Source organism: Trachurus trachurus (genome assembly GCF_905171665.1).
Source record: "Trachurus trachurus genome assembly, chromosome: 18".
Lineage (NCBI taxonomy): Eukaryota > Metazoa > Chordata > Actinopteri > Carangiformes > Carangidae > Trachurus > Trachurus trachurus.
The window spans coordinates 20,100,933-20,127,824 of NC_139909.1; the positions used below are offsets into that span (position 1 = coordinate 20,100,933).

Here is a 26,892-nt window from a genome sequence, read left to right on the forward strand (position 1 = left end):
ATTCATACACCCAATGGACACATTGGGGGGCAAGTGTGGGTTCAGTGTCTTGCCCAGGAACACTTCGACATGTTGCCTGGAGGAGGAAATATTATAATTGTTTGTGTGGTATTAGGTTAAGCACATTGTATTTGTTTATACTTGTGAGTTAGATGTAGATCGGATCACATTAAATGGCCAATTAATGCAGAAAACTAAAAACTTCCAAAGGGTTCACATACTTTTTCTTGCAACTGTATGTTTTGGTTGTGCACTGAAGCCAGTATTTACATATCCTTCCCATTATTGACACCATTGCTTGGAAGAGCATGAGTAAATCTATCTCTGCAGTGGAAGAGAGTCTGCACGGCTTCATCGCTACTTCATCCATTCTTTAAGTGTCTGTTTGCTCAGAGGAGCAGCTTGGGTCACATCTGCAAGTGGTGGCAGATGCCTCACAAATGGATGTTGCGACTTTGCAGCAAATACAAATGACCCATATCACTGGCCTAGAAATGTCAGTGATTCCAATTTAACTGGCGATACAGCTGAGGGACAAGAGCGTTATGAGAGGTGCTTACACAGACGCTGAATACAAACTCTCAATGCAGTGTCACGGAGCACTTCTTCGCAACTACAACTTTTCCACGACGTAGGAAAGATGCTTTACACACAACCTGAGCTACTGCTGAGCAGACAAGAACTCTGAAAACATAAACATAAAGGATTGGAACCAAGCTAATATCTTACAGCCTGGCCCTAGTGGACAAATTAGCTCTATTTTAAATGATAAATTAACTCTGTCTTCATACTTGCCACATTCTCCCATGCACACACTCATACACTGATGTAACAGATATCAGCAGCAGCATGGGGTTCAGTATCTTGCCTAGGAACACATGGCCATGAGGAGGCGGCGATTGAACCACCAACCTCTTAATTAGGGGACGACCCGCTCTACCTCCGGAGCCAGAGCCGCCCCATGGTCTATTTTCAATCCGCTGTTGCTAGGGGAAACTTCAGCACTTGTAATTTCTATGGCAACCCACTGTTCCCAACACTAGTGGATCCTGTGATTTCTTTGCAAGAGTTTTAATGCATATATTACCCTGGTCGAGTCATGCCTCCTAAAGCTTGGTTATTCACCGAGCAAATGGAGGAGTGCATAGCGGCTGGCGTTTTGTCAATCTATCATTTCAGCATGCCGGTCACAGCTGACTCTCAAAAAACACTGTGGACTGGACTGATCAAGATGTCCAACTGCAGCGGCCGTGAGAAACTACTTTGACTTTTAGGAAACAAAACATTGATTACGAAGCAAACTGGGCAGGCATGTCACACTACACTGAGTCCCATTTATCACTTTATGTCAGCTGTAGGAGGCCTGACAGTTACCTCTTAATATGCAGAAGCGTGATAAAGCTGCACAGGTAGTGAAAAGTTTGTGCCCACGTTTCTGATAAATCCACTCCAAAACTGTATGAGTAATACATTTTTGCACTTCCAAATGCAGCAACTATAGAAACAGCTGATGGCCATAAGAAAAAGAGGAGCAGTATTCAGCTAAAGGGCACCGCAGGGACAGATGGTCAAAGTGGTGCGAGTGTCTGGGGCCTGACAAGAAACTTAAGTATAAATTTCTTGCTGACCTTCTATGGTTCGTGTTCACTCAAACTGCAATAAAAAAGTAAGATTGCTATGTGGTTAATGCAGAAAAGCTACATCAACCGATCACTTATCAAAGCATAATTTCAGACATGAAAATACAAGTCTCAGAAGAGAAAACATATCCTCTGTGCTTATTAAGGGGTCACAGGCAAAAGTTGTTCAGCACGATAGCACAACATAATGACTGCCGTCTGCGAAAAACTCTACTGAAGGCTGGAAGACTGAACCGAGGCCAGCCAGGCGTCTGTCACCCTGTTTCTCGTGTCAATAGATTATCACGAACAGATGGCTCTGAAATCTACTCAATGCTACGGATGGTTTACCACCTACAGTCATGATTACATGTAGTTTCTATTGATAGAAACCAAACACCTACACAGCAACTTGCTTCTCTAAGGTACAATAATAAAAACTGCTATCTCTAATGCACTGAGCTGGAAAGGTCCTTGTGGATTTGCTGCACGACCATATTTATCTTTTTACACACTTTGTATGTACTCCATCAACCGCTTTGAAGTTATCTGTCACTTTCATTTTTTGCTCGGGGGTGGGGGGGGGGGGGGGGGGGGGGGGGGGGTGGGGGGGGGGGGGTCCTTGGAGCTTTGACTAGAGACGCTACAGCTGGATCCAGCTAAAGCCAGCAATTACCCAGCAGTCCCTACCCACTGCCAGCACGCCTCATCTTCACCAATTAGCGTAGAGGGTGATATTCTACATGCTGTTTTGATCAAACAGTGACATGCTGCAGAGGCAGCAAAATGCAGCTGAGGAGCCTCTAATGAAAGAAAATGAGACGTTATTAATGCCTGATAATGTTAATCAGCAAATCGGAGAGCACTCTCTCACACAGCAGTGCCACAGGGAGTCCCACAGGGCCGCCTCAGCTGGAGGTACGAAAACATTTGAGATGCACTAATGACTGTAAAACTTGTACTCATCCATCCTGCATATGAACGCTGCACAATCGCTGAGGCAGCAGCAGGGGAAGCTAATGGACAAAATCATGCTACGAGCCTGACAAGCGATATTAAAGCACCTATTTATTTGGATTCTGTGAGGCCTTTTAGCTTGACAGAAAGTCCAATCAAAGAGACGGAGAAGTCTGAATGCATGATGGTAACTGGGAAAGCCAATTATATTTCTCAAATGTGCAACTCGATGCATTGATGGAACCATTTCACATTTTGTTGACGTGACAATCAAGCATGTGGGTGCTGTCAATAAGTCACTCCGCTTAGACGTGAAATCCGATTTTTGTGGCTCCATCATCCATGGCGGAGTAACAATATCGGTGGGGCTCGTCAATGTCTTCATCTTTTGTAGTCGACTCGCCGTTGCCCTTTCTTTGTGAATGGTTGGCAGGGCACTTCCTTCCAACTGAAAGCAACAAGGTAACTCCACTGTAAGCATGAGACCGGCAGGGATCAAAGATCTTCAATAAGTCTGGCACAACGAAAGGTCGAGGCTGTTCAATCACAGCGCACAGCCAACAAAGCCCCGAACATCACAGGGGCGTTTGAAGGGAGTTTTTCAGAGAGAAATTCCTTTTGCTGTTGCACGCCGCTCCGCTTTTTGAGGACACCTTCATGAAACGTTATTTGTACTTTTGCACAACACAAAAAGTCCGCAACAAAAACCTCATTGGCATTCTGCACTTCTGACCTTTGCATCATTTATTAATGTCGAGATCTGGTGTTTGTATAGAGGCTCAGATGTTTGCAGCTCTGTCAGTTCCCTCCTCAGTGTTGATGATGGCTCTGGCAAGAGCAGGGGGGGTGGTGGCAGTGGCGGTGGTGGTGGTGGGGTTGACAAACTGCTGATGTACACAGACAGACACTTCTCCACAGCGCACTAGCTTTACTTGCTAATCCCTATCAAATCCTTAGAGAGCCAACGGGGCCATTTTGGACAGCACCCCATAGGCGTCATTTGCATTCATCAGTCGAACGCACAGAAGGGGGGGCGGGGGGGAGTGCCAGCCTTGAACACAGCATAATCAAGAAAAATACTGTCACAAAGCTTCCTAAACAAAGCCTTCTGATTTCAATTGAGAAAATAGCTGATCCCACACTTTTAAGTCACCTTCCTAGAATTAAATTAATTTTTTTTTTTAAAGCATATGACTCACATTAAACAAGAAATTAGCAGAAAGTGACAAGTCTGCAAGTTTGTCTAAAGAGGGAAGTGCTGGATCAGCTCAGAGCCAGCGTGAGCAGGAGTGATTTCCTGACTGATACGCTTGACCCAACCACTAAGCCCAGAGCTGTGTGTATGTATGTGTGTGTGTGTTTTTGTATGTGTGTGCCGTTGTGTGTAGCAGACCAATGGATGGACTTGAGCGCCTGGGCCAAACAGAAGCTCTGCTGTATGAGTTTCTGACACTGAGCTGCTTCTTTTTTTTTTTCCTTCTTCTTCTTGCACTGCAGCAGCACAGAGACAAGATGCACATACTGTACCCAGAGGTTACTGCCTCCCCTTGCTAGACTGGAATGATAATGAGAAACCATGCAGGCAGAATATTCATAGGCTGTCACATTACTGTTTTTTTTCTTGAAGAGAGTGAATGCATAGAACATGAAGTATACTGTAAGGAGAGGGAGATAGTGAACTCCAGGCAGGGCCTCCTGAGCTGTTTGAAGCCCGGTCACTGGTTATTAATCATCATATTCCTGCCTGGAGAGAAATGCAACCACTGCAAGACTGTAGGAGCGCCCGGACACTTTCCATTCATCTTTAATTAGATGGCATTTGAGGAACAACTCAAGTGAAGCACCTGTTGCAGAGAGAAACTTGATTAGGTGGGGGGTAGGGGGGGTTTGCAGAGTAAAGACAACACAACAGCTGGATGAAATGAGTTGTTATTACATCCACACTTCTGTGCCGGTTTATCCGACGTTAAAACTCACTTTCCTGTTGCTACAGGAGACGGTAACTCGACTGTTTTGGGATACACATGATGACAAATAGGTTGTAAACTTACCTTCAGCGTCTCTATGTCGAGAGTAGCCGACTGGTCCATGTCACATTTAGTCTCATTTAAGTCCCACTTACATATTTACACAAAGTTCAAACAAGCTAAACGCAGCGATATCCAACCGTCACGAAGAGCGCGAGCTGCACTTCTTCACTCCCCATTCAGTCTAAAATACACATAACTGGCTGTTTTTCTTTCTTTTCTTTCTTCTTTTTTCCTTTTCTAAGTCTACATGTTAAAAGTACATCGTAAATATTATTTTAATCTTCAGCTGTGCCGTAGTAGCTACTAGAAGAAAAGAAAAAAAACGCTAATTGATACACGCCGACTCAGGTGCTCCGGTCCCCTCCTCACTTTACGTTCAGCGAGCCGATGAGACGAGTCGCTCTGCTTCAAAACTCACCGCCGTCAAGTCGCATACAGTGACGCTCTTCACTTCCGGTAGTGATTTCAAAAATAAGAGGACAAAACTAGTCCTATTTGTTGAGAAAAACATAGCCTCTATAGAAGACACTAGGCTACTTGTAATGAATGAAATGGGGGATCAGGAACAGCCTCAGATTTATTTTGAAAACAAGGACTGTACAATTTCCGATTTCATCGTAGTGAATTCTAGCTGACTTGGCAGAATTCAAATCTCACTTACCAGATGATGCTCTGAGTAATGGATTGTGTACAGCGAGATTCATGATGCCAGAGTTGGCGCTTACATTCAGCCACCAGTAGCCTATTAAGACATCAGGGAAACAACATCACTCTCTTTTATTGTACCATGTATGGGTCATTTGAGGATTACCGTTAGAAAATAGCCCCCAGACGAATATTATTATAATGGTATGATTTTCAATAATCTTCCCTTAGGCTACTGTTTCCTCCACAAAGGATAAATTGAACTGGATTATTCTGAAGATGAATCTGATCCCATGTAAAGGTAGTTATTGCACCCTGCAGGACATAAGATGACACTGCAAGCAGATATGAGAGTGTCAGTAGGTAGTAGGCTACTGTGTTATCTGTGTTTGATCAGTCTGAAATTCCTGTGGTTGGTTGATTTAATTTGTTTGGTCTGCATTGTTGTTAATGGTTGACAGTTATATTAACACAATACATTTAGAATAGAGAAAGAATAGGCTATAAACTGAATGTAAAAAAGAAAGATTCAACAGAACAGACGGAGTCCTTTAACCAGGCTTGTCATTATTAATCCCATCGGACACAAAAGTGACCATGTAAAGGAAAGAAAGAAAGAAAGAAAGAAAGAAAGAAAGAAAGAAAGAAAGAAAGAAAGAAAGAAAACATTAACATTATTTGTAACTTGCAGTATGGGCTTCTCACCAGTAGATGGCAGTAAAGTTTCAAACTCACATGTTTCCAGACAAACATAATCAAACCAGAGCTCCAACTCTGAACTAGGCTTTATAATCTATTGTGGATAAATCCATTACTTCATCGCAAGGATGTCAGACGCCACCAAGCAAATGATGGCACAGAAAAGGTACAACATTGCATTTGATCAGCGTTTACGTTTTACATTATGAGGTCAAATTCTGTTATAATGTCCGTAATAATAAACATGTAATTTCATCTTTTGGTAATCCTGCAGAATCACTGATGGCGACACCCATATTCGTGTAGTCAGTAATTATTGAGACACTGTAATTAGCGCACTGTGAGCCTAGAAATGATGGGATATCATCTGTGTATTCTGCGTGATATGTTGCGTATTTCGTGTTAACAGTGCATCACTGATTGGATTTTATTTTAATTTTATAATTTACATCTGCTATTGCAGTGTCAAAATTGCAGCTGGGGCTGTTGTCTGTGTTGAAAGCGAAGTAAGAGGAGATGTGACCATTGGTGAGAACTTCAATTTCAACCATAAGCGTCATTTTCATACATTTACATGTGAGACTGTAAAAAAAAAAAAAAAAAAAAAAAATCTTTATTTGTACATCTTCACAGGTGCTAGAACTGTCGTCCACCCTAAAGCAAGGATCATAGCAGAGGTAGGGCCTATTGTCATTGGAGAGGGAAATCTAATAGAGGAGCAGGCTCTTATTATTAACAGGTAGGTGTGTGTGTGGTGGTTGTGGTGGTGGTGGTGGTGGTGGTGGTGGTGGTGGGTGGGGGGGTGATGTTATCATAATTTCCCTGTGTGATCATTGCAGTTTGACATTACTGTATCTCATTTCTCTTGTTCATAGTTATCCAGAGAACATAATGCCAGACACAGAGGGAGTGGAGCCAAAGACCATGACTATTGGGGCCAATAATGTATTCGAGGTTGGATGTGGTATCCTTTTCAGATAGAAAAGCAGCAGTTGATAGTTTATCACAAATATAACACGAATATATCTGCATGTGAATCCATATTTTCTCTGTATAGAAACACAAAAAGCGTGTTGGAGATGTGTCTTGAGTAGAGATGCTGTCATGATGCAGTATGTCCACCAGAGAGCACTAACAACCATAAAATATCCCACAGTAGGCCTACAATTAGCTACCTGTTCACAAACAAAACTCCAACACTGACTCTAAAATTGATGTTATTAGCAGTAGTCTTTTGAAATGTTTTGTCAGTGTGCAGTGCATGTTAACTATTAAAATTTGCTCTTTATTGATGTAAATCCTTAACGATTCTGACACAGTCTCACAAGCTCTGAAAATTGGAGACAATAATGTGATTGAGTCAAAGGGTGAGTACTACAAACAGTTACAGAGTTTTTCTGGGTATGTACAACATTGGTAAAAAAAAATCTTATAAGATAATGTACATATAAAATTAAATGTATAGGCTATGTAAATATAATTTTGTAGTTGATATACAGTTTATTATGATAAAGCAGCTAGATTTTCTGGGAAGTGATAAAATAATCAAGCATTAATGTTTGTTCAGAGCAACAAACATAATCTCATTTATGCATAAGTTATATAATATTGCAATTAAGCAGTCCTGCTCATTGATTTCCTAACAATGGTCTAAATACCCCAGAGATATGAAAGGGATAGATACAGCATGCCAGAGCTGATCAATTTACATCTCAGTGTATCTCTTTATATGGCCCTGTCTTTCTTTCCATAGTCCTGTAGTGTATTTTTCTAATACATTTCTTTTCAAACATTGAATCCCAGCTGATCTTGGCAGAAATGTGATTCTGACCAGCGGCTGCATCATCGGCGCCTGCTGCCAGATCAACACCTGTGAGGCCGTGCCAGAGAACACGGTCGTGTACGGTTCAAACTGCATTAGGCGCGTGCAGAGTGAGAAGCCGCAGGTCAGTTCTCCACCGAAGGCTTGTTTGTGTCTGCATGTCACGGAGTTTTGCTGGCTCGTGCACAGATCTGTGTAACTGGATTGGATAGATTGTTTTTTTTTTTTCTTTTTATCTTCTACAGCCCCAGACTCTGCAGCTTGATTTCCTCATGAAGATTCTCCCCAACTACCATCACCTGAAGAAGACGACCAAGGGCGGCGGCACGCCTGTAAGAAACTGACGTGGATGTCCAAAAACTCCCCCTGCAACCCAAAGCGTCTGCACATACAGACACCACACACACACACATACACACACTCAGATTTCCACACATTTCCCTCCTCTTGCACTTGTCTTACACTTAAGCACTGTTTTTTGATGTCTGTCAGATTACCTCTAGCTTTGAAAATGACCATCGCACGCTACATTTCTCCCTGCTTGGGAGCAATGCCATCATTCTTTGACATATTTTACTGCCTTTGTCTGGTTTTGCCTTTTTGCTTTTAGATATATCAATATTATGACTATTTCTGATATATTTTTGTCCAAAAATAATGACATTTCCAGTGCCATTATAATATTAATCAATTTTAATCATCTATATTTATAATTGTCCCAATAAAGATGCATAAACAGTGCAATAGAGATACTAATAAAGATTCTATTTAAGTGTGTGGTCTGTCGGTTCATTATTTTCTATATTTTGTGGCCACAAGGAGGAACTGTTGAGAAACTAGGCTGTTTGTTCTGAAGGCTTTGTTTCATCAAGTGATAGAAAATATTATTTATTAATACTGTGGTTAAAAATATCTATATTATCACATTTTGTGCTAAAATAAAAGAGACATAAAGTCATGATTTGGGGATGGAAATAGTAGGCACAAATAGACGTGAACTGGTGATTAACCATTTAAAAGGTGCAATTACTGAGCAGAAGTGATGCTTAGAAAGATATCTGGGTGTGGTAGTCCCCATCTTGGATTCGGCGGGTTGCCAGTCCTGCTCCCTCCCACCAGAGGTTGCCAAATTGGTGCCGGGGGTACAGTGGGAATTCCACACAGAGCGTGGGTTATTGTAATTGACATGGGTGTGGTTGAAACTTGCATTTCCACTGCAGGATGGCTCCGAATAATGCCTGGTGCCCCCCCCCCCCCCTCCTGGTGTTTGCGCCCCTTGGGTTGTGCTCCCATCTGTGCCACGGATTTGGGTGTGGACGGAGGGACCAGTGTCTGCGACGTGTGTGTGTGTGTGTGTGTGTGTGCAGGGCCGTTGTATAGGGGAGAAAGGTGATGATAATTCTAGGGGCCCAGCGCCCAGTAGGGCCCACAAAAAACCCCAGTAGTCTAATCTTTGTGTGACTGATTTATTCTGCATAACATCCTGACTAAAATTCATAGTAATGCTGCATTAGCATCAAAACAAAGTAGGCTAAATAAAAAATGATAATACATACTGTACGTAGTCTAAGAAAAAAAAGTGGAAAAGTCAGGGGGTAGGGGCCCACTTTAGTATTCTTTCAGGGGGCCCAGAATTCCTAGCAACGGCCCTGTGTGTGTGTGTGTGTGTGTGTGTGTGTGTGTGTGTGTGTGTGTGTGTGTGTGTGTGTGTGTGTGTGTGTGTGTGTGTGTGTGTGTGTTGAAGTGAGCACAGTAACACATAAACTCCCTGAAACACCTGACATATACAAAATGCAGGTGTCACAGTTTACAGCTGAAGACTTCTCTTGTTGTAGCTGTAAAACAAGCTCAAGGCTGCCGCTCCATGCTCTTCAGACTCTAAAGGGTTGGTGTCATGCTGGATGGGGGCACAGTACAGCAGCTCCCTGTAGGAGGCCCACAGCTGGTGTCGCACACTGCCAATACTCATTTGAACATGTCATGGTGGAGTCCCACGAGAAGCCCACATCAACCAGGGGCTAATTATTTCAGTAGTGGAGTGCAGCCGGGGCCACGTCTAGGTTCCTCTCTGTTCTCACTTGTTCAGTTTTTTTCCACTACCATCATTTTTATTTTGGGGTGTTGCCAAAGCGTCAGTTTACTTTAATATGACAAGGAAGACAGATGCTGGGCACAGTTGCACGGATGTGTAGAGTGACAAGGACCTCATGGAGGGGGGGGCTTTTAATCTGCGGAGGGTTTTTACAGTGGCAAAATGGCTATGATGATAGCAACTCATGGCAGGAATTCGAGAGGAAGTTCAAATGTTGATCTATATTTGGAAACAGTTATTTATACCTCCCCCTTACTGTACTGTTGGGAAACTGAATTATCCAGACTCCGCTCATTTGTTAAAGCAGACTTTTGCACATCACAGTGGTATTTGCGTTTCTTTTCATAGGATTATCTGAAGTCAATATTTGGCCTTAGCTACAATATGCAGCATTCTCTGAAGAGTCAATAATATCTTATCATAAACAAAGAGGGAAGCATGAGATTTGAGTTTGTACTTCAGATGGATACTGCAGAGGCTGCTGTAAAAATGTGAGTGAAACTCACACCGCCACCCCTCCACCGTCTGAAAACATATCCAACTAGGACTAAACTATGACATTTTGCCACCAAGAAATAGAAATGAACATCACTTCTTCACTGTTATGGTCTCTGTTTTCAGCAGCGAATGCAGCTCAGGTCCTGGTGTGGTCCGCTGCAGTCAGTCATGTTCAAACAGGCCACCGGTTGGTTTGGGAGGATAAAGGCTTTCTGACAGCTGACCTTTGCAGCCAGGTCCACTCCACCTTTGAAAAGTCAAATGTGACCTATAGGCCACAGTGATTTCCATTGCAATCCCACAGAAATAATTAATTTCATCACAACAGGGACCCAGAACCACGCGATGTCATGACTTTTTTTAGCCAAGCCAACATCGTGACTATATGTGGACGGCAATATTGGACAGCTAGTTCGTCCAGCACTTCAGTCCACACTGAACTATTTCAGCAAATATATATATAAATCAGTTTATATAATACTTTTGCTAGTGACAAAATACTTTTCTCTTGCAAAAGTTAGCCTGTAGCAAATACATGCTAGGGTGTATGTGGTATGACATAAAACTACAGTATAAGTCATTGAGAATAAATAAATGATTAAAAGGATAGTTCACCCAAAATTCAAATTTCACTCATTAGCGCAGCACTGCATGTCCATATGACAGTTGCGAACGGAGCTCACTTTTCTTCGTCCAAAAAGACACACCAAAAAACATCCAAATGCCTCCATAGTGCTCATCTGTAATGTCCCTCTTGTATTGAAGCCCCAACATGAGAAATTGTTCCGAAAAAAAATTAATAAATCTATATTTTAAGCTTGTTTGTAGCGGAAGCTCCCAGTGTCTCAGTTCACTGCTTTGCCTGTATTGACACCCAGTTCACGGCTCCGCAAATCGCGCGAGATTCCGGCAGAGCAACACTGGGAGCTTCCGCTACAAACAAGCTTAAAACATAGATTTATTAAAAACATTTCAGAACAATTTCTCATGTTTGGGCTTCAATACAAGAGGTACATTACAGACGAGCACTATGGAGGTATTTGGATGTTTTTTGGTGTGTCTTTTTGGACGAAGAAAAGTGAGCTCCGTTCGCAACCGTCATATGGACATGCAGTGCTACGCCGAGCCCCCCTGTAACTCAGAGAAGGCACGGAGGACTCTGAAACTTCTCCCAGCCCTTAGTCGACATGAGGGTGAGTAGATAATGAGTGAAATTTGAATTTTGGGTGAACTATCCCTTTAAGTCAAAAAGAAAAAAACTATATGTCATTTGACAGTTAATTCAAAGTGTAAAAAATAAAGCACATGCATGGACAGCATTCATATACACAGATATCTTTGAATACTGCAGAACAACATGGACATGTTATGACAACCTCTGTGTTTTGTGTGGCTGCTTTCTGCTGGAGGTGGGTGTGGCAGAGGGGACATCTGCACCTGGCCCCCGGGTGTCAGCGCTCCTTTTAAAAACAATTTGATTCACAAATTAGATTTTTGGTTAAAGTTTGGTTTGTGCTGCTCAACCAACACCCTCCCGCTGTGCTGATTTGACTGATTTATCAATGCCATTGTTCATAAGTGTAAATAATCTGTTAATTAGCTTGGTTGTGCACATGTCCCTCTTCTGTCATAACATTTTGTGCAGCCATATGAATATAAAACTTAACAAAGCTATGCCACAGACACTTACAAGCGGAGGCAAAGAGAAACATAATGAATTAGATTAAACAGTAGAAGCAGATTTAAATTCATTGTAAGTAAAGGTCAATGTACAGAGGGATGCGGCTCAGTGCAAACTGCAGAAGGCAACTTTTTTCTCACATATACACGTTGTTCAATAAAGATTAAAAGGCGGTGGGAAAGACAAAGACCTCAGGAGCCGGGTTTTAGTTTAACCTTTTATTGGTTTCACTGCACAACAAAAGAGAAGATATAACTTCACATACTTCCCTTTGACCTGCTTTGAGACACTTCAGGCCCACTCAGCAGCATTCAAAGGGAACGTAATGCTCCATTACATAGACCTGTGTCAACATTTCGGAATTCAAGCCTGGGAGACATGCTTATTGTGGCCTCTCCTCTCACCTCACCCCTTCCTCTACCCACTGATTCATGAAAGCTCACAGTCTACTATTGTCATACTGTGCTCCTTTCTTGTGTTTCTGGTTCTCCACATAACTGCTTCTCCCATGTATGAACAGAAATGAAGGTGGTTTGATGAGTCACGGACTTGTTTTTTTGTCTGGAGCAGGTTTCTTTCTCGTAGTCGGCCTGATTTAACACACAGCGGCTCGTGACGACCCCGTCAATGCCCTTGAGGATAAACGCATGTTCTACCTCACTACTCAGTAATGCAACCTACTTAATCACAAGAGCTCTCGCATTCTCTTTCTGTGAGCCTGTCCAGCAAAAGGAAATATGATGAAAAACAACACTTACGATAAAGCTAAGTTTTCTCAGACCCAAATTTTTTCCAGACACCTGGATCATAACGACCAAACCTCGAATCAACTGTTGCTCCAACTAAGGTACCATGAACAAAGAGTTTGTAAGATGACACTTTCTCAAGGGATTATTTTCTGGCACCATCTTGCATTTCTTCCTGTGGGTATTCGGTGAGTGATAGTAGGCTAAGCATGGCATAACATAATGTGCACTCTGATATGAAGTCAATATTAGGGAGTCAGTCCACATTGAAATATTTTCAAAACTGTTGGATGAATGCTATGAAATATAATAGTGATATCACGTCCACTGCACGTTGTACAAATACCTTTGAGTTTGTTGATCCTCAGCTTTTCCTGTAAGAAGAACAATTTTAGAATAAAAAAAAAATTGCTGTAATTTGGTGCAAGTATTATCGTCCGTTTTAAGATGAATTAGAAAAACTGGCTCTCTCTGACTTTTACTTATCCTGCTATTTAAAATTTAGACTTTAACTAATTGCTGTGGATATGGTAAACTTACATCTCAGGTATGTTGCTGTTGTGAGCATGTCACTATAGCACTTGACTCTGTTTGGATTGAGACTGATTTTAGCCCAGAGCTGGTTGTCCCCCAATAATTGTAGAATCATCTGATTTCCTTTGAACACTTTCCCATGTGACCCCTGTCAAATAATCCAGTACTGTTGTGGCTTAAACTAAGGCCTTGAGTCTGTGCTGTATTAAAACTGAACTCTATGTTGTCTGCATCTTCTGTTATATTCATTGAAAAAAAAAAAAATACAGCATTTTTCTATTTTTGTCAGCATTGCTGAAGATGTAGTCATCTTTTTTTGTATGAACATTCTTGTAATTTTGAACGGACAAACCCGGCTGTAAGGCTGCATGCTTGTATTCAATGCAGAGCAGCTTTTGCCCAGTTAAATGTTCATCTTAAAAGAGCTGCTGGGGGCTGTAGATTCTATGTCTTTTTAAGATGCAAGAATTTATTGCAGCAAACCACACAAAGCTCTGCAGGGTGTGCAAGCACCATTTCTTTTAAAGAATGGAAATGAAACAGAACCTAGATGATTAAAAACAAAACTTCAAAAAGTGCCAGTATCGTCCTGTAATGTGATTTTTATGTCACACAGAGGTTGAGTAAACAGAGGGTTCGTTGCAGAGAAGCCACTGTAAAAGACTGAGCAAACTAAAACAAAGCACCAAGCCTCTCATGGCCAATTAGAGCAGGTCAATCTGACCACAAATTGCTCATTAGTGATCTTAGAGGAAGATCAAAGGGCACTAAGCATAAGTGAGGAACGCTGTGTATCAGTAAGTCAAAGGAATGGAATGGTCTGGCTCCGAGCCCAATGAGAGCCACTTACCCCACATCACTCAAGAGGGAGAAGTGTGTTGCTCTGCCAAACACAGAGCTGCTGTCAGGTCTACATGCTGTATTTTTTTCTCTTTTTTTTTTTACAGATGACCTCTAAAAGGTTTGCAACATTGTTCTCCCTCTGTTTTTTTCCTTTTTGGTTGTTTCAGAGGAAGTTAATAACCGTGGAATGCAGTGATAAGGAGTTTTATATGCTACCGAGTTGCAGGAATGCAGAGAGAGGGTGTAGGCCAGGCTACACCTTTTAGTTGTCTGACAGCCAACTGAGCGGATTGCAAGAACCGCAGGGGTCCTCCCTCGGGGATCCACCACTGGTCAATACATTGGCATTGTGTCATGATAGATTCTTGTTTCGGTGCTCATATCAAGCTGGCCTTTTAGCTATGAGTCAGTGATCCAGAAGATGATATTGGATAACCTGATTTATGTCTCAATCTTCAGTCCTGCCTTTGTTTCAGCAGACGTTCTTCGAATATAGTTGAAATGTTTATCTGGGAAAACAAAAGATCTCTGGCTCTGACATATTGGGAGATAGGCCTATTCTTTTTTTTTGTCAAGAGTTGGCTGAGAAGATCAATACACCTCAAAATATGAACTTGCTAGTTATAAGTCAGATCTGGGAATGATGTCACACCTGCACTGACTGCCTTCTAATATAATAACCAGTTTATTAGGCTATATTAGAATTGTTGCTTGTTGCTGTTAATGTCGCCATACAAATTGAATAAGGCTCATTATGTTGCAGCCTATTTTGTACATGCAAACATTGTTGGAACATACAATGAGAGAAATAAGGCAGAAGTGCTAAACCTAAATAATAAATACATAAATAAATACCATAACTTTAATTTCTGTTGATGTGCCGAGCAGCCATCTTGGATTTTGGAGAGTTTGGGGTTGTTGAAGTTCTTCTGATTTCCCAATTATGAGATCCAACTTCAAGAGGGCACTCCAGTTAAGATTTCTGATGGGTAACTGGGAAATTAATTTAAGGTCAATTCATCTTTAACATTGCTTGGCTATCTGTTAGCATTAGTCTTTCCAATCTGTGTTAAGGTTGCCAAGTGACAAGACCATCTCAGAAATTCCAACTTCGACATGAAATGATTCTTATCCGAGAGCAGTATGAAACTGAATCAGCTTTTAGTACATTTGGACTATGTTACATGAGTTTAGTTGTGTAACAGGTGAATTTATTTTTGTCCAAAAGCAGGCTAGTTTATCTTTATGCTAAGCTAAACAAGCTACACTTTGGCTTTAGCTTCGTGTAGCCTATAGGCATCACAGAGTGGCAACAAAGCAAAGAAATGACCATGCGTAGGCTACTCTTGTTCGTCTTTTCATTTATTCAAACCCAAATATCAAGGCTTCTTCAACTAGTTCAGCCAAAATTGTTGCATTTTCCTAAACCAGCAGTCCCTTAGATAACATAGAGATATCTTAATGTGAGGCTGGACCACGTCAAAGCTTGCTGACATGTTACCCAGGACACCGTGACCAGACTGTCTCCGAGCTGCTCTTCTGCCCTCCCCCCCGGTGTGTGTGTGTGTGTGTGTGTGTTTTTGTGGGGGGCCACCCTCCCTCTCTAAGCATCAGACCACACAGCTCAGCCCTGAGACCTGTCAAACACAGCTGGGACATCTCCCCCCCCCCCCCCTCTCTCCAGACTCCTATCCTTTCCTCCTTCTTCCTACCTCTCCTCCCCCTCCTTGCTCCCCAGACTCCAGCAGGAAGCTTTGATACAGGGGTGTTGAGCAGCAAGGGGAACATTTCCATTTTTATCTGCTTCGAAGACTCCAAGACCCTCCTCCCTCTCTCTTCATCCTGAACTGCTTCTTATCAGCATAAAAGAATCTGCCATGTCCCTTCTTCATTGTGTATGCTTCAGATGCCGTGTAATTGATATAGACATGATTGGGGAGGAGTAAGAGCACAAATCTCCGAGACCGATCCACGATGACTGTTTTTCCTTCTTTTGTTGCTTTTGAGGTGCAAGTTCAGCAAAAACGACTCACTCTGTTTTCCGCACTGGCTGTCACAGTCTGCGAGTCTGTCCTGTGCAATAAATTTCATGCAACATATAGTCAAAGTCTCCTCTGCCGAGCTACTGTCAGCTCTTGAACTTTTCATCGCGAAATACAAAGCGATGCAGTTGCTCAAAATAAATGTTTTGAAATGGGGGGGGGGGGGACGTTCAAGGCTGCCTTGTCACCTGATCGCTGCTTTTAAGGCTGTTTTGCATCCTGCACTGTAGACAATAATAGGTGTGCCAGTAAAGTTTTTAGTGTTTGCTCATCTCCACTGCTGTTGAGACATCACTTCCATGGCTCCAGGGTCTGGCTGTTTCCCCACACAAAGGTCGTAAATCAAATGGTCTTGGGTGAGCTCATAGCGGATCATTGCAACTTGTTATCATATTCCAATCTTGAGCAATTTACAGGTGTCGTCTCGAGTAGCTCTTTACATGCACAACCTTGTTTATCTACATCTGTCAGTGATGTCTGGGATAAACTATTTGCCTGAAATTACTAAACTACTGGAGGGCCTTATTGAAATAATCAACATGATGAATTTGAGCAGTCGGGTTGATAATTGTCCGTGTCTCCTGCTCTGCACGTCCTTACAGACGATGAATTATGCTGAGCATGCTCACCTTCTTGGGTAACATCATGTCATGTGCTGGATTTATGACGGAAACTGACAGTAGCCTATATTTAATACTTAGTTAAAGGTTAAACAGGTTAACGTATACAAAGCTGAGTGTCTCTTCAACTGTGCACATACTTGCATAAACACTGCCGATGAGAAAAATGTCCAAAGAACTTGTTTATTTCTAAGAAAGCAACCAGTCGAATACAAACAATTAATGATTAGTGCTTCAATTTGCATGGGAAAATTTACAACGAATGCCAAACCCTACAACAGAATGAGTCACATGTCCGGCATGACCTGTTGGCACCAACAACACTGCTGTGTATCTATAATTTGATTCATCCCACCAGTCTCAGATGTTTGCAATTTAGATGTAAATCATATTAATAGATGAAAGACCGTGCAATAATCGGATTGATACATTGATTTGTGAAGTTGGCTACTAATTTGAGAATAAAGAGAAAATATTGTTTTGTACCAAATTTAGCCCACCATTCACCATCTATATTCTCTCTTTTGAAGATCAACACCATGATGAATAAACAAGTGAATTTAAGACGCCACGATCACAGTTAAAGTGTGAAAAATAAAGCAGAAAAAATGGGCAAAAATCAAAACAACATGTTAGATCATTATGAACTGATTCGGGACATGATATTCAGGTCATGATATCTCTGTGTTTTATCATAGTTTGAGGAGTTATAGCAATGTGAAGGGAGTTTAAGTTCTGAAGAGAGAAAGCATTAATTAGACCACTACACTATTTTTAGATTTGCTACATCTAACACTGTCACCCATCTGTTGCTGTTTAATGCACACCTGGTAGACAGGTGCATAGGAAATTGAAATCATGTAAATGAGAGAATTGAATTCCCACCCGCTGATAGGTCCATTAGAAATGCAATGGATTGCCCGTGGATTGCATCAGCTGCCTGCCAAAGTGATGTTGCATTTTTATTTAATCTGTGCTCACAATGTGCAAGGATTCAACATCTCTTAAAATCTCTTTAATCTTTAAAAAATCCTTAAAATTGCGGAAATATGTTGATTCATCTACTTGCTAACAGTTACTTGACTACTCTTTTGTTTGTACTTTAAAGATAAAGCTGAAACTAGTTAGATTAGTTTACCATTGGCACAGGTGAAAATAGCTAACATAAGGTAACCGAGTAGCTATTCTGCTACCAGCACCTCATAAGTTACAGTTAACATATTGTACAGTAGGTCCTATTTTGTTTAATCTAGACAAAAAACAAAGAATAAAAGTGATAAAAATGTATTTTTTCTGGAGGCTGGCCTTTGTGTATTTAGGCTAGTTGTTTCCCCGTTTCCACTCTATGCTAAGTCTTTTCATAAAACTCATTGAAGCACGTTTCACAATTTGTTAACCAAATAAAAGCCTCATGGTAATGAGTGTAGATGTAAGGCTTTGAAACAGCATTAGGACATAGGCTACTGGGAAATCAAATGAAAGGAGGAGCTAGTTTGAAACTTAAATAAATGATATCAAGTACCTGCTGGAGATGGAAGATTTCCTCTTTTGCTATCTAATCAGACTCTTTTTTTTTTTTTTTTTTTTTTGCAGTAGGAAGGGGTAGAGTGGGTTCTGCATTTCTGAAGCCCCCACTGCAGCTTGTTGCAGCAGGGACTAAAATAAAACTCAGCTGGTCCTAAAAAGGCGATTGGCACTGATTTTCCACTGTCACTCCTCCAGCACCTGATAAACCTTGACAAAATCCAGCGGGCGCATCCCACCCACCCTGTAGCTACTACCCCACCCCACTAGACCCCACCCTCTCCCCCTCCTCCACCCCGCCCTCCCTCACGCGGAGATGGGAGAGAAGTTTGCCTGCGGCGCAGTCCAGATGAACAGTTACAGTATCTCATTTTGGGGAACAGCAACAAGAGCCTCCGGAGAAGCTTTCCAGGGAATGCTGAGGAATATCTGACAGCACAAAAACACCACCCACAGCCGAGTTTTTTCCTCCTCTTGTTTTTTTTTATTTAAAGAAAAACCACATTACTTATCATTGATGTCGCCAAAGTAGTAGTAAGGAAGCTCGGGTCAGTAGGACAGCGGCCGCACGCGGACTGTTGTCGGAGGTTTGCTGCTTGTGTTTTTTTTTTTTTTTTTTTTTTTCTTCTTTCAAATAACCAACAAATTTGGGGTCCTGGAGAGGAAGGACAGAACGAAGGAGAGGCGAGAGAAAGAAGAAGAAGACGGTCCAAGTGAAAGTGATAAGAGAGTCCGGCTCAGAATGAATAACAACAAAACCGAGAAAGAGAACGAGCAGAGTGAATTCACCAACCACGAAGAGGAGGTACGTATATACCCGCACGCGAGCACACACACCTGGTCCCCTCCGCTCGTTAACGGCGCCTTTGATGTTTAACGTGTCGAACCGTGACCCGTAACGACATTAACACGCCGATTCAGACGACACTCGCCGTCCGGAAAGCGAGTTTCTACCCACTACGGCGTATTAATATTATTATTTTTTATCACCTATCGTATCTCTGTAACGTTCCTGTAGTTGTGTATGTGTCTCGTGTTGTTATAATGTAGCATTTTTCACTGTTGTAGCCCCGTGTTTACCTTGTAAAAGTTGCTAGTGTTCCTGTTACATTACCAGCCCTACTGTAGCCTATGGCGCACTCATGACGTATTGTTGGCAGTATATCTTTCTTTACCTAATTTGTGCACCTGCCATCCATTTTCCTTCACTTTTGTTTCGGTGATACAGCCTTTGTTATGCTACAACAAAGTTGAAGACATGCTGAATGATGAGGACAGGAACAAGGCAGGACTTTTGTAGTCGATGCATCACTAATAAGTAGTTCCTGAAAAACTCTAAAGCCAGGACTACGTTGAAGATAATCATACCTTACTTGACAAAAGACTTAAGTGTTGCCAGCTCTGGCTTACTGTACCATGAAGCCAGACTCCACACAACAGTGAAACACAGCGGTAAAGGGAATTTCGAGCCAGGGTGAATTAGTTTTCACTGAAGCTGAGGGAGCAATTCAAGTTCTAACAACTGCTGCTGCAACATGTAGGCAATAAGTCTTTGTTACCCAGACCCACTGCATTACAGCCATGCAAGAGAAGAGAAGAGAAGCCCTCCCTAGTACGAACATAACTTCGTTACATCTTAACACACGAGAATGATATTGTGCGTCCAAAACTGTGAGGTAATCCATTTAGATTCTGGTGAAAATGTATTTCCTCTCCAAGATGCTGGATAACAGCCCAGTTTCTTCCCCTCTTCCTCTGTGTAAACATTGCACAATCTGGTTCCATAATCTCTCCTTTTTGGTTAATAGGTTTATAGCGGTTCTCTTTGCATGAGGTGATTTTCCCCGGCATGGAAATATTTCTATTCAGACGTCAGACTTGTTATTTCAGAGCTCCACACTCCACACAAAGTGATGTAAGAAAGGTATATTTGATTATATCTGATATTTCTTTTGGAGCAGTTTGATTAAGGTTCAATGTGTACTGTACAGTTCATCACTTTGTAACTGAATAGCCAAACATGCCCGGGCTGATGTAATACCATATTTGGTCGACTGCTGAGGTTACTATGGATGCAAAGAGTTACTGTAGCACCACACAGATGAGGTAGAGACTCAAGTACTGACTTCTTGGAAACTTAATGGAGAGTTTTGGTTTTAAGCTCCACTCAACTTTTGACCTTGTGTACTCAAAATCCAGTTCTGCAACAGAAATATTTCACAGGCTGTTTTTTGGACCAGCTCCTGACCATACAACTGCAACTGATGATTATTGTCATTATTGAATATTCACAAGTCCTTAAAGTGAAAGGTGACGTCTGAAAATGTTTGGTTTTGTATGACACAAGATACAAACACATATTCCCATATTTGAGTGCTGGAGCCAGCACCACGTGGCTCCACACATATTTGCGTCAATATCATTTTCATCATAGTTAATTATCTGGTTATTTTCCACTCCCTCAACACGGCATCGTTTTAGAGCTAACATGATTAGTCAATTAATCAGTGTTTCGGTCACTTTAGGCAACTGTTTTGTTAATTGACGATTCATTTCAGTATTCTTTTGAAGCAGAAATGCATAACATTTGTTGATTTCACTGTCTTAAATGTGAGGATTTGCCACACTGAGTTATCAGTCACAAAATAAGCAATCTATAAATGTCACCTTGGACTCTGTGGAGAAGTAACTCTGTCTTCTGACATTTCACAGTCCAAATAAGTAATTGATTAATGCAGATACAACTAGCATATTAGTCAAAAAGAGAATAATTGTTAGTTAATTTGCTGTTTGTCTCTTTGTTTGATAAATAAACCTAAGAAGATTCTTTGAATTCAAGCAGAGGAGACTGGACGAGGCTCTGTGTCTCTTGCATTGTGTAAAAGTCAGACATCAAGACAGAGAGAGAGAAATGGCCAGAGGAACCTAATGGTCGTGGAAATGTTTGGAAGCCATCCAGACCGGCAGGGACTTAAATTTACTCAGGTGAATTAACGTGAGTTTAGACAGCAGCACTTTATCTTTGCTGTAATGGCGTGTGTTGTATGCAGGGGAGCAAGGTCTCGGGGAGACTGTAGCACATTTACAATCACACTGCAATCACACAACATGCACTTTTGTACACAGGTGAGAGTGTATGCACAAAAACACACACAAATGGAAGAGGATGTGAGTTTGGCTTTTTCCATGATGACGCATCAACATCAAAGTTTAGTCTATCTTGTTACGAAAGAAGTGTTTAATTCAAGTGAGATATGACATTGTTTATCAGCGATGAAGTGACTTTAACTTCACATCTCTTTTTTCAACTTTTCCCTTCTTAACCCCTGAACCGAAACGTTCACCAAGTTCCTCTTTCCAAAACTAGTAAATGTAAAAATACCAAACAGCTTTGTGCTGAACAACACTAAAGTAACCATAAACTAAAGACCTTATGAGAGCCAAAGTTTAACAACCTTACTGGTATGACTCTCACATGCTGAACAACAGCAGCACCCCCCACCCACACACACTCACACACTCTCGCACAGTGTAGTATGTGACTCAATGGATCACTGATTCGCACCAGTAAAGCGCCGTAGCGAGCTTGGCTTCTCATGCCTGCTTCATTGCTCAACCTCACACGGCATCATCAGTGTACACCAAAGCTCGACGATGCTTAATGTTTATCTTCTGTGGACCACTGCTCACCAAACATGGTCTTGTTGCGGGCGAGGTATGCAGGTTTTTCAGGCCCCGGGCCGGCAGCATCTAATCTCGCGGACTGGTTTGATAAGCTTTATTTATCGGGTGTTCTGGATGCTCTCACATACTGTGGCACTCAACGGCTACTGATGCAGTCGAGGTGACACGCTGTCTCTTACGTGGTTAATGTCAAGCTGCGGATTCCAGGCCTTGTATGGAGATAGAAGAAGTGGAGTGTAGATTTGATTTTTCTTTAAAAAAAAAAAAAAAAATTGGAAGTCGCTGTCAGGAGAAGAGCTGAATATATTTTCTGTGGATGTTTTCTTCATTTTTTAACTGGAGAGACAGTCATAAGAAGTACAGTCATAAAGACTGAGGCGAGGTGACAAATTCCAGGCGCATTTGTGTTATCAGGAAGGTAACATATTATGACAAGAGCGCATGCAGTGAAGGAACAAACCCAGTGCTCCAAAAGTTGTTGTTTTTTTTAAAGCGAAAGCCTTTGGCTTATGGATTAGTGGTTAGAGAAAACAAACTATGTGAATACATCACCTTGGGCCTCAGACAGTGTCTCTATTTTAGATTTTAGACATCAAACTATTATTCAAGGACATAATCAGTAGATTAATCACCCACTGCAGTCCAAATTTTAAGTAATTAATCATTCCATTAATCATCTAAGTCGTTTATTAAGCAAAGACTGCCAAAGATTTGCTCCTTCCAGATTCTCAAATATAAGAATTTGCTTCTTTTCTCTTTTTATGGTATCTGTGAGTGAACTGAGACAAAACAGGCAAGACGATGCTCTGGAAAATTGATATGTCCTGTTTTGTAACGGTTTTCTTACATTTTACAGACCAAATAGGAAAAAAACAGCAGTTGAAGTGGCATAGTGATCATTTCATAGAGAAAACAGTGAAGACAAGCAGCACAGGTCGGGAGTAAATGGAATGCATCATAGCTAACCAAGTCACCCGACTGAGCTTGACCTTTAGCCTCTTTGCCGTCAGTTTCCCTCAAGCTAACTCATGTTTATTTAAGCCGAGACTTGCCCAGCCTTGCCAATGCAGGAGGTCCACTGTGAAACCGCAACTCATTTTTGACAAATGACTGAACGCAGAGTATCTATGCTTTTATTGTTTCCTCCACAGGATGGAACCGTTCCTCGACTTGAAACGAAAATTCACAATAAAACAGTTTTTCTTTCGTTAAACAGTCTTAGCACAGCTGGAGTTCGAACCTTGTCAGACATCTGTTTCATCGAGGTCTCGGTTGACCATAAACATGTAAGTGGATCTTTACAAGCGCCCCAAAGAGAAACAGAATATCATTCAAGCAGAGTTCAGCAAATGTGGCATATCTCCCTGGGGTGTAATTGGATTGTGGCTCGCTGGCTTCGGGGTTCCACCAGGTTCCTCTTCAGATAACAGGTCATGTGGCCGGCGTGACCTTTTCCATGGAGAGATGGTAGGTGGGGAGCTCCGCTGCTGGAGAAGCACTGTGAAGCAGAGGGAGGCCACGCTGGGCTGCAGCACAGTGGCGTGGGCGTATGTGTGTATATGTGTGTGCGTGTGTGTGGTCTCTACGTGTGCATGTATCTATGAAAAGGGCACGCAGATATATTAACGCTCTGTGACATGAAACGTTACCGGAGGGGAGCTTAGAAGGTAAAGTGGCCATGATAGGGCAAATGGGGAAAACATACAAAGAATCTAATCTCATGGATTGTTGAAGACACTGTTCACGTTGATTCACTCTAAATTAAGACTGTGGAGTGTAAAATAACATCATAAAAAACAACAACAACACAGCTATACCATGAAGTATTCAGTACAGACAAAAAAAAAAAAAAAACCTATACAGGCTTGCACATGCAGTAAAACCCTGTCCCATCTACCCGTCTGATAGGTTGGAGTTTATTTATAAAAGCGCCGGGGGAATTGTCATCTTATCTTAGCCATTTGTCAGCTGTGCGACAAGAGGTATTTGAAAAGACAACAACAAGGCTTAGCGTCAGGAACGGCTGGCAAAGGAGCCTGCTAAACTGATGTGAGAAGAAAAGAAAAAAGGCGGCGTTAAAGAATCGCACTGGATATTTAAATAAATGTCTGAAGCTATATATATACAGTATAAAACTACTAAAAGTGACCAGGAGTGAGGGAAAGAGGCGCTGTCTCCGTTAAAAAGGCCTCAGTTGTCAACTGGGAGTTTTCTTTGTAATTAATGATATACCGCGCGACGGAAGGAAATGTGAGCTATGTGCCTGGAGAGCGTCAGCCATCTTGTCTTGCTTTGTCATCCCGCATTTCTGTGCTTGTTCACTCACCTCCACTTAATATCGCTTACTCACAAGCTATAATTATCCACCTTACACTGATCACTATCTCACCTCTGTTTCTCTTTACACCTCCCTTCACACTCCTCTTAGGCTCTGCATGCTTTTCACTAATTCTAAAAATTCATCTCGTTTTTTGTGCTTTAACCCCCTCAGCTTTCCTCCTCCTCCTCTCATGCCCTCTCTCTCTCCATTTTTATCTCCCTTCCCCTTCATTTCCTTCCCTCCGTCCTTTCCTACGTCCCACCCTTTTTTTCTTCCTTCTCTCTCTTTATCTCGTTCTCATGCTATTTCCTCCCTTTTTCTCTCCCTCCACCCTGGCACTGCTTATGATTTGCTACTCTTCTTCTCCTCTTTCCTACCCCTCCCTTCTTTCTTTTCCTGCCCTCCCTCTCTCTTTCTCTCCCTCGCACCCATTTTAATCCCAGTGGACACTCCCTTATCGGCCCATACGTTGAAAGCGCGACCCTGAGATCTCTGAGCGCTAGAGCCGTTTATGGTCATACTGTAGGAAGAGAGAGCCCTTACGACGGAGGAGGCGAGCGAGGATGAATGGCAGCAAGGAGAAACGTGTCTGTCCGACAGCCCATCTGTGTGCCAATAGTCGTTCAAGTGGCTGGTCAGCGTTGGCTGTCCAAGGTCAGACTGCTCCAGACTCGTCTGAAAAGGTGGCACCAAGCTCCAAACTGAAAGAGTCTGAAGAGAGGCCTCAGTGAATTAGCCCTTAAATGCCCAAACTGGGGCAATTTTATTGTTACATCGCCCATTGAAGGCTGTAATATAAATCCCATGTGCAGAAAATTAAAAAATCCTTATTGTAGGAATTATATTCTTCCATTACAATACAGTACAGTTCGCCTGGAGCCAAAACAATTAGTCCAATTGACACTAATCAGATCCAAATGTGATAGGCTTCATTTAAAGCATTTACTAGTAAATCCAAACATTTGCTCTTCATCAGATATGAAGGTTTTATACTTTTCCTTATCACATATGACAGTACACTGAATCTTTGGGTTTAGGATGACCAATCAGACAAAACAAACCATGTGAAATGTCACTTAGGACTGTGGGAAACATGCACACAGAAAGATTGCACTTAATCGCTTACAATTTCACCTTTTCGAACTTAGAAAGGCTTGCTTTAAAAAAAACAAAAAACAAATCCTTGGATCACTGGACAAAAAAAAAAAAAAAAAAGTATCAAGCCAAACATGAAGAACATCTGCTGATCCCAGATTTGTTTATGTTTCTTTTCTCTGTTTCGTATTACTCTACTTAGTAGTTTTTTAGTAGAATTACACAATGGCAAGACATGAACATGAGCTACGGGAATTTTTTTTTTTTTTTTGCTTTTTTTTTTACATTTCATGATAGATTTATAGACTGATATACTGATAACACAATAATCACCATTGGCAACCCTGAACATGGGATCGTCAAGTGCTGTCTATGAAAAACACAAGAGAACAGCTGTATTATCCCATAAGGAAACAACATAGCAGCAGCAGCAGGCTTAGGTTTCCTCGTGGAGACACAAAGGATGACAGAGCACCCACTGTTTTCCATTTTTTTCCACTGGCACAGGACACTTACCCTCTGCCCACCCAACCTCAAAACCAAACAAGTTTAAGATGTCCACTTGGGCAAGCGGCAACAAAGGAGAGCCCAGGGAAGGCTGACACAGACTTAGCCGATTAGTTCACGTTAATGAACACTGGAATGTTAAGTACATTCATCAAGACTCATCAGATGAGAGACAGGAAGGAGAGAGGGGAAAAACTAGTATGTAAGACTGTGATGAACTCTTAAGCTGACAGCCAAGGAGTCAAACTGATGTGTAGCTGACAATCTGTGAATGGGTCGGCCTTCTCTCCCGTACGTCATCCAGATGACCTTCGGGCCTTTTTCTATTTTTTTTTTTTTGCTGAAGTCCGAAATGGCTGGTGAGAAAGAAAGAGCATGTATGTGTCATTAACTTTTCATTTTAGACAAAAGGAAACTGCTATAGAGAGAGAGAGAAAGGAAGAAACTACTCCTGAAGCAAGAGAAGGAAAAAACATTGCGTAGTGTGCACTTACTTGCTTTTCCTAGGTCATTTGTTTTAAATGTCTTTTAAAGGTTAACCCGTTGGAACATTTACAGACCCTTACCGAGACCGTAATTGTTGCTCAAAAGCACTTGTGCGAGCAGGGAGGGAAGGAGGGAGGGTGGGGGGAAAAACAAAGGAACTCTCCTTTCACGACTCGGCCGTGATGTTTGGAGTGTGCTCAACCTCACAGTTGACCTCTGACCTCCACAATAACGCGGCGGACTTAGCCTGCGACCTCTTCCCCCCCGAATGTGAAACTTGACCCTTCGAACCCCAGTGATTAACAGACAAATGTGGTCATCCATTTATGGGCATCCGACACCTCTCGGGCCCTGCGGTCTCTCACTCTTCACATTCTCCGACAAGGAAGATGCTGGAAAAATAAAGTAAAAAAACACTTGAGGGAATGATGGAAGGCCATGCCGACAC

General features: G+C 41.9%; 3 protein-coding genes across 4 annotated transcripts in view; 2 read left to right on the forward strand and 1 right to left on the reverse strand.

Moving 5' to 3' along the window:
• Nucleotides 1–4,666, reverse strand: part of LOC311001622 (zeta-sarcoglycan-like) — a gene marked incomplete at both ends in the record, with an annotated part of 38,858 nt that extends 34,192 nt beyond the window's left edge. The window contains one exon of the mRNA XM_083992732.1: nucleotides 4,628–4,666. Coding sequence (XP_083848858.1) covers nucleotides 4,628–4,666 — 39 coding nt within the window. The remainder of the gene's footprint in view (nucleotides 1–4,627) is intronic.
• A 1,397-nt stretch (nucleotides 4,667–6,063) lies between these two features.
• On the forward strand, nucleotides 6,064–8,116 carry LOC311001433 (dynactin subunit 6-like; the record flags this gene model as incomplete). Its single annotated transcript, XM_083992519.1, has 7 exons — nucleotides 6,064–6,116; nucleotides 6,414–6,478; nucleotides 6,584–6,689; nucleotides 6,826–6,914; nucleotides 7,270–7,317; nucleotides 7,754–7,896; nucleotides 8,018–8,116. The coding sequence occupies exons 1-7, from the start codon at nucleotides 6,079–6,081 to the stop codon at nucleotides 8,114–8,116; spliced, it is 588 nt and encodes a 195-aa protein (XP_083848645.1). The 5' UTR covers nucleotides 6,064–6,078.
• Nucleotides 8,117–18,696: 10,580 nt separating this feature from the next.
• The window catches only part of LOC311002084 (RNA-binding protein with multiple splicing-like), a 34,499-nt gene continuing 26,303 nt past the window's right edge, over nucleotides 18,697–26,892 (forward strand). For both annotated transcript variants that reach the window (XM_083993304.1, XM_083993303.1), the window contains exon 1: nucleotides 18,697–19,157. In XM_083993304.1, coding sequence (XP_083849430.1) covers nucleotides 19,095–19,157 — 63 coding nt within the window. In that variant the 5' untranslated portion in view covers nucleotides 18,697–19,094. The remainder of the gene's footprint in view (nucleotides 19,158–26,892) is intronic.